Genomic DNA, 8507 nt, shown 5'->3' on the forward strand with positions numbered 1-8507 from the left:
GGCTATTTCCAAATGTTAGCTATGGTCAATTAAAAAGCTATGAACATAGGGGTGCATATATCCTTTCTAATTGGTGTTTTGTGTTTTTAGGCTATATTGCCAGAAGTGGGATTGCTGGGTCAAACGGAAGTTCCATTTTTTAACTCTTTGAGGAAACTCCATAATGTTTTTCATAGTGGCTAGGCCAATCTGCATTCCCACCAGCAGTGAACTAGTGTTCCTTTTCTCTACATCCTCTCCAGCCGCACTTGTCGTTTGTTGATTTTTTGATGATAGCCATTCTGACAGGTGTGAGATGGTGAAACACTTACTATTGAGGCACACTGACCAGGCCAGGGTGCATGTTCACCCATTAAGGAAAGTTCAGGGCCATTTTCTCTCCCTAGATTGATAGGCATCTACCATCTCCTTCAGTTTCCACTCAAGACCCATCCAACCCAGCAGAGGACCACGTGGCTTAGCAGCCAGCATCGCCACCTGCTGGGAAGACAGGGAATCAGCCTCTTCAGAGACAGCTCCTCTCCCTCCGGGGCAGGTCAATGGCTGGAGATCCTCATTACCTTGGACTAGCTGGCACCTGCCTGGGTCACAAGTTTTCTTGGAGTGCATGCTCACTCCCAGGTCACGCCGCCCCAGGAACTCCTGCAGCAGAGCTTGCTCCATCTCCCACTAACCATGGCCCCAAAAAACAGAGCAGCCACAGCCTGGACTGGAACAAGAGAGGACCTCAGAGCCACACACGTAGCCCAGCACCAACTCCCCATGGTAACTGCCCTGAGTTTTCCTGCCCACACCTAGCTGCCCAGCTGCCACCGCTGCTCCCAGCCTTGACTCCTGAGAGGAATCTGAGCTCCTCAACCCCCTGAAGGTGCAATAGTCCAGGCTCAACCCCTGGCTGGAAGGTGCAGAGACCACAAGGGGCACATCCCAGCCCAAGAGCTTCTCCCAGCTGCTTTAGTTTGAGTCCAGGGAGCACACTGATGTCATCATCCCCTGTGGGTGCTGGCGAAGCTCAGCCCAGGCCCCCGCCTGCTATGCTACACTGACAGCCCTGGCATCACCCATCCTGCTGTCTGCGTCATTGCCTGCCCTGCCCCCATGAGAACCCTGGCTGCTGGTCTCCACGGGGCCCTGGGTGGTTCTGGTGTTCACAAGTGTGTGGACTGACTGGGCGGTTAAAGCATATACACTGAGTGGCCCGGTTATTAAGACCAGCCAGATTATTATGACCACCCCATCAGTACAATGAAGTGAATTAGTTATGCAAATAACAATAATAAAACCTTGAGGGTATTTGCTGAGGAAGTTTTCAATATCAGTGTTTTTGGAAGTGTCAATGAAGTACTGATGGGGTGGTCATAATAATCTGGCCACTCAGTGTATACTGATTGTGAGAGAGATAAAAATAGGGATATAGAGAGAAACAACCATTTTTTGTTCCATTACTTTTATACCTTCTTTGGCTGATGCTTGGAATTGTCCTGACCAGGGATGGAACTTGCAGCCTTCACATTATTGAGATGATTCTCTGACCCACTGAGCTATTTGGTGACAGCTGGACATATGTGCCTATTTAGGTAAAATAGCCCAACGATGTACCTGAGAATAGATACAAAAGCCATACTGATGACATTCTGGTGGGAAGCTAGAATGGGATTCATAGGGTTTCATAGTCTTTTTTTTAAAAAAAAAATACACTTTCCTGATTTTTTTACTGAGGAAGGGAGAGGAATAGAGTTAGAAACATCGATCAGCTGCCTCCTGTACACCCCCTACTGGGGACGTGCCCGCAACCAAGGTACATGCCCTTGACTGGAATTGAACCTGGGACCCTTTAGTCCACAGGCCAATGCTCTATCCACTGAGCCAAACTGGTTAGGGCTGTAAGTCTTTTTTACATGGATGTATTTCATAGGCCACTTCAAAGGCAGACTGTATTTTTCTTCGGTTATTTTAAAGGCCATGATTGAAGCATTGATAAGGGCAGGAGGAACTTGGTTTCAGCGATGCAGGAATACATGGAAACACAAAAAGCATATGTTTAAATATATATTCACTGAGTGGCCAGATTATTATGACCACCCCATCAGTACTTCAGTACTGTGTTATTAGGAAAGTGTTGGAGCACATCTGTTGCTACTGTATCAGTGTATGGGAAATACAATACCATGATATGCTATTGAAAGATCTTATCACATCTGTGTTCAATGCCATGTGGGCAGTTTAAAACCGTGATGAGAGTATTTACACCAGAGAAATGACAAATACTACAACCCTAGACTTTGCTTAATGTATTATTGAATGCTTAGACTTAAATCAGAATGGCTCCAAATGTTAACAATGAAAATTAACCGTTTGGCTGCTGACGTATGTTTTCGGACATATGCCAAAACTGCGGCACTAATTGCGCGTGTATGGGAAAAAATGTAAAACACTTTTTATACAATAAACTCACTTGTATTGCTTTGCAACAACAAAAATTAAAAAATACCAATTGTTTACATAAGTTTGTAATACATTTATTTAAACAATTTGAAAAAGGCCCCGAGCTGACATTGTAACATAGCATAATAAATGTATGAAAAAATATTCACTCTAAAAAATTTTTAGGTAGATGGAATTAAGATGAAAGTGAGTTAACATTATATGCATTTCCGGGGTTACTATTTGAAAAGGTTAACCAATGTATGTCGTTGCACATTAGCAGAAAAACTGGAATTTTTATATACCGTGGATCAGTGGGGAGGCAAAGGGAATGACCATTTCGGGTCACAGTTCCACATATCTTAAACGTAAAACATTCATATACACAAAGTTTGATAAGTAAAACATATGTCTATATAGAGAACTGAACACAAATATTCCCAAAGATTTATAATACCCCAGAGCTGGAAATAACAAAAAACATAGACAGACCAACACAAAAGGTGGGTTATTCACAGAACCCAGTACTACTCAGAATAAAAAAAACAATCAACTCCTTACATAAGCATTTGTGTGGAATCTCAAATAGATTGCATAGCATGGAAGAAACCAGTATTTGTTAAAGAGTACACATCAAATAGTGCCAATAAAATTTTGAACAGTATAAACTATGCTACTGTGAAGACAGGGAAATCCATGACCACTTGGAGGGCCAAGAAAGACAGAAGAGAGAGTATAACAAGGCAGTAGGAAAATATAGGATGTGGCAAAAGTAGGTTTAGAGTTGCCGGTATGGAAAATGATACAATCTGTACTACTAAAAGGGTAATGTGCTAATTAGACCAAACATTTTCCGGCCGTCCTTCCAGACCAGTGATGGTGAACCTATGACACGTGTGTCAGAGGTTACATGCAAACTCATTTTTTTGGTTGATTTTTCTTTGTTAAATGGCATTTAAATATATAAAATAAATATCACAAATATAAATCTTTGTTTTACTATGATTACAAATATCAAAAAATTTCTATATGTGACACGGCACCAGAGCTAAGTTAGGGTTTTTCAAAATGGTGACACGCTGAGCTCAAAAGGTTCGCCATCACTGCTCTAGACAAAGCCACGGTGGAGAGGCAGAGGCAGAGGTGGTCGTTTAGTGGCGATCAGGCTGGCAGGGAGAGCAGTTAGGAGGATCTGGCAGGCAGGCAGAATAGTTAGGACAGGCAGGCAGGTGAACGGTTAGGAGCCAGCAGTCCTGGATTGTGAGAGGGATGTCCAACCATTCCTGCGTGATCGGGCCTATCCCGGCAGTTGGACATCCCTCAAGGGGTCCCGAATTACAAAGGGTGCAGGCCGGGCTAAGGAGTTACCCTCACCCCCCACAGAGCAGGACTTACATGTACCGGACCTTTAGTAATTAATAATAATAATACAGGAATAAACTCTGCCTTGGCCAGTGTCCTCAGCTGATTGGGTGTCATCCCATTCACTGAAAGGTCTCTGGTTTGATTCCAGGTCAGTGCAAATCCCCAAATGGATCCCCAGTAGGGGACGTGTAGGAGGCTGCAGATCTGTCTTTCACTCCCTTCCCCTCACTTGATCTCTCTCTCCCCACCAAAAGAATAAAAGTATTTTCTAAAATATTTTTAAAAAAGAATAATCTCTGTGTTTTCTGAACTTACAACTGTGAGCCTATTGTTGCCCCACCCTGTGTATGAGTTACAGGTGAGTTTATGTCACATGTGACAGTTTCACAGCTTTATTTCTAGGTCAGGGCTCACCAAAGAACACACGTGAGAGAGGTGCACTTTGTTGCATGGCAGTACTTATATCCTGGGAGGACGAGCATTGCCTCAGTGGCAGCAAATGTTGTCAAGAAGTGAAGACTATTGCCATTGGAATCAATAGGAATGCTGACTGGTTCCAAAAGACACATCCTGGGACTGACTACAGCATTATCCTTCCTCTAGCTTTGAGGTCTTGCCAGTTGAGCAACAACCTTGAGGTCAACACCCTAGAGGGACCAGAGGAATCCAAAAAAACCCAGTAGATTATTTTGCTGCCAGTGACTTCCGCTACAGGAAATAGTGATGGAGTTCCTCAGAAAGTAATCAAAGATCATACAAGACACAGGCCCTGGAATAATGTGGACTTATGTCCAGAAGAGGCATTTTTCATCTAGTTTAACCGCAGTTTCTGCTATGACTATGAAAACAGTGTTTATGTCCCAATACTAATTCCACCTCAGAGTCTTACAACAAATGACCCCAGCCTATGAAATCTCATACATTGTGACACATGGCCTCTGTGGGGCATGTGGAGAGGAGTTCCCCTAAACACTGCTGACACTTGTGTAATACATACTGTGAACAGAGAATATACTGCATATCGTTCACAGAAGCACAATAAAGGCCATCCGTTCAGGGTGACCACTGAGCTCTACAAGAGGCACCAGAAGCAGATTAGAACCACAAAGTCATGCATAGTCTCTCTCAAGGCCTTGCTCAGCAATACAAACTCAGCCAATATTAGACAAAGTGATTTTCTGCCATCAAACTGTGTCTTCCAAAGCACATAAAGTTTGGGACCTACTATATATGTTCACCTGTCCATGCTGACACATCACTTTACTTTCAATCATCCCAGGGATTGAAAACAGAACCAACAAAATTAAAGAAAAAACACCTTTACAAATAAAGATGATAGAGCAGAGGACAGCAAGAAGTTTGCAGATTGATGAATTGGAACTTGAAACACTGCCTCACAGCACAATGTGAGTCCCACAATGTCCCTGAAAGAGGAAGCACTTAGCTGAGGAGGGTGCTCTGGATGAAACCTGGGTCAGGTCATTTCTCTGGTCAGAAATAAGGGAATGAGATCCACCCAGGAGCATCGAATATTCCTTATTTTCTCAAGCACAGCCCCAGAGTATGCAGGGGTTGTGACGGATGCACACTCTTCAGGTGAGCCAGGTGGGAGAGGTGAAATAGCTTCCACACAAACATGTGCAGTGACATCAATCAGGTTGTAGGCCTGAGTAGGTTAGCAAGTGGGATGTGGTTTCTGAAAGCGTAGGTGCTGAATGAGGTTAGATCTTTGCCGGAAGCACTTCCCACAATCACTACATTGATGGGGCTTTTCTCCGGTGTGAACTCTCTTGTGGATAAGGAGATGGGTATTTTCCTTAAAACATTTACCACATTCACTACACTTATATGGTTTTTGTCCAGTGTGAACTTTGTTGTGTTTACTGAGGGAATACCTGTGACGGAAGGACTTCCCACAATCACTACACTTATGAGGTTTTTCTCCAGTGTGAATTTTGTGGTGGTTAAAGAGGTTAGAGTATTGACTGAAGGACTTCCCACAATCACTACATTGATAGGGCTTTTCCCTAGTGTGAACTCTCTGGTGGATCAAGAGGACATAACTGCGGCTAAATGATTTACCACATTCATTACATTTATAAGGCTTTTCTCCAGTGTGAATTCTCTTATGGGCAGAGAGGTCATAACTACACCTAAATGATTTTCCACATTCACTACATTTGTAAGGTTTTTCTCCAGTGTGAACTCTGCGGTGTTTAGTGAGGTGAGACCTTTCATTGAAGGACTTCCCACATTCACTGCACTCATATGGTTTTTCTCCAGTGTGAAGTCTGCGGTGTTTTTTGAGTGAAGACCTGTCATTGTACAGCTTCCCACATTCACTGCACTCATATGGTTTTTCTCCAGTGTGAACTCTGCGGTGTTTAGTCAGGGAAGACCTATGATTGAAAAGCTTCCCACAGTCAGTGCATTCATAGGACTTTTCTTCAGTGTGAACTCTCCTATGTCTATTGAGGTTGAAGATACATGTAAAAAGTTTCCCACATGTATCACACTCATATTTCTCTTCCCCAGAGCAGACGCCCTGACGTTGAACAAGGTTCTGGTTGTGGCTGGCAGCTTTTTCACTATCATCCCACTGGTGATTCCTTTTTCTTTTCAGAAATTCCTGTGAAATCTCACTAGGACTGTGTGGCTCCTCAGTGTGGAGAGGGGCCTGGGGCAGGAGAAACTCTGAGATGGCTGGGAAGTCTTTCCCAACCTCCTTATTGGTTGAAGGCAGCCCTGATAAGTAGAAGCTGCACCTGGTCACAAATGAGGCCCTGTCCACAGCTCCTTTCCAGGGCTTCTCTCCACTGGCTTCCCTCTGTTTCAGGTGAGGGTTTGCACTGAAACAGAAGTCTCTCACACATGCGTCCCTGAAGAAGGCTTTTTGCTCAAAGTCTGCTGCTTGTGACTCAGTCAGGTGCAGAATATCTTTGAACACTGAGAAACACCTCCCACAGTGCAGGGTTCTCTGGGTTGCTGGAGCTGTCTTAGAAGCACTAACCTTTGACTCCCCTTGTACAGATACACTCTGCTCAGAACAGGCCTCCACATCACCCGTTTTATGCCAACAACCTGCAAAGAGAGAAATGGTGATGAAATGAATGTGGACTGTGGTGACAGGATAAGTCTCATTCCAAAAGTGTGTCACACATAACACGTTGGTTACATGCAATTGTCTGACAGTAAAATATCTGAAGGAAATATTGATAAGATGCTGCTGAATGAGAACAACAAGGGAAGATCTGGGCCACCTAAGATAACCATACTAGGAAGATCTCAAACAAAATATGAAACGAACATGGCAAGCACCACATAGAACAGAAGCTGGATCGTCCGCTCATGCATCTGCTAACAGTGTTCAACAGGACTTGTCTGCTGGTAACATGGGCAAACTGTGCAGAAGGCAGGCTACATCTTATTCCAAGTAAAATTCAAGAAATGAAAAGCTTGTGTCGGGGTCTAGTGAGCACGTGTGTGCACCTCATAACACATGTGCAGGTCAATATGTGAGAATACTTCAGATAGAGCAGTTCAGAGGAACAGGTGCTGGAAAAAGTGCAAAAAGGTGAAGGAAGCCAGAAACCAGGAAGTCACAGATTAAAAGATAAGTCAGGGAAGTGTCAAGCATGGGAATGAAAAGGTAGAAACATGAGCGGCTGGCAGTGGCACTTCATCCTAAACTCTGTTGGACAAGAGCAGGTTCCTGGTATAATCTAAACACCACCCTTATGTCATACCTCCCTCCAGTTCCAATCAAGAGGGTCAGGCAACCCTGACCAGTTGGGCTCAGTGAATAGATCATCAGCCTGCAGCCCGAAGGATAACAGGTTGATTCCAGTCAAGGGTATATATCCTGGTTGCAGGCACATCCCCAGTAGGGGGGTGTGCAGGAGGAGAGCTGATCGATGTTTCTCTCTCATCGATGTTTCTAACTCTCTATCCCTCTCCCTACCTCTCTGTAAAAAAATCAATTCTATATCTATATCTATATCTATATCTATATCTATATCTATATCTATCTACACACACACACATATATAAAGTGGGCAAGGCAACCCTTTAGATCATCGTGCTGTTCACCCTGTAAAAAAACAACACAGAATTCTCCTTGAAACTTCTACTGTACAAGCACAGAAAACACAAATATTCTGAGTTTTATTGAAAGACAACAGAGGTGAGTAGGCAGCACTAAACCCAGAGCAAGACAGCCTGCAATAGTATTCAGGGAACAGAATATGACAAACAGTGGAAGGAGGTCTTTCAAGAACCGGCCATGGTTCATGTAAGTAAAGACCATAACCTGGCACAGTCAGTCACAAAGAGCCATTAGCTGAAGGAATGGTGCAGAAGTGGAAGCCATGGATGTGAACCTAGGCACCCCCTCAGAAAGAGAAAGTGCAAGCTGGGCCCATTAAGCTGTTTGCAACAATCCTGACTCTCAGACACCGCCTGTCCTATCTGAGGCTGTGGGTGTGAGGGACATTCATGGAGTCCTTTGCTCTGCGCTCTCCACACATTCAGCATATTCAGCTACAGCGCATTTGACAGGATAATGGGATAAAATGGAAGAGCCCATGGTCTGGTTGTTGGAGAGAGAAACCTACATTTGGAGAATAAAGGAGTAGAAGTCTCCACCTCATGATACTGGGACAATGTGAAGCTCTTACCTGCAGATGAGACAAGAGCAAACACTTCCAGCATCACATCGC

The 8507-nt window shown here is 44.0% G+C and overlaps 2 protein-coding genes across 2 annotated transcripts in view; both read right to left on the minus strand.

Annotated features, from left to right (window-relative positions):
* LOC102765089 (zinc finger protein OZF) overlaps nt 1–8507 on the minus strand; it is a 21509-nt gene that overhangs the window by 11492 nt on the left and 1510 nt on the right. The window lies entirely within an intron of this gene.
* LOC102766409 (zinc finger protein 501) lies at nt 5465–8501 on the minus strand. The gene is made up of 2 exons (XM_006757502.1): nt 8466–8501; nt 5465–6870 (listed from the first exon to the last, which is right to left on the minus strand). Exons 1-2 carry the CDS (start codon nt 8497–8499, stop codon nt 5465–5467), a joined length of 1440 nt encoding a protein of 479 aa, XP_006757565.1. The 5' UTR covers nt 8500–8501.

Source organism: Myotis davidii, unplaced genomic scaffold, assembly GCF_000327345.1.
Source record: "Myotis davidii unplaced genomic scaffold, ASM32734v1 scaffold255, whole genome shotgun sequence".
Taxonomy (NCBI): domain Eukaryota; kingdom Metazoa; phylum Chordata; class Mammalia; order Chiroptera; family Vespertilionidae; genus Myotis; species Myotis davidii.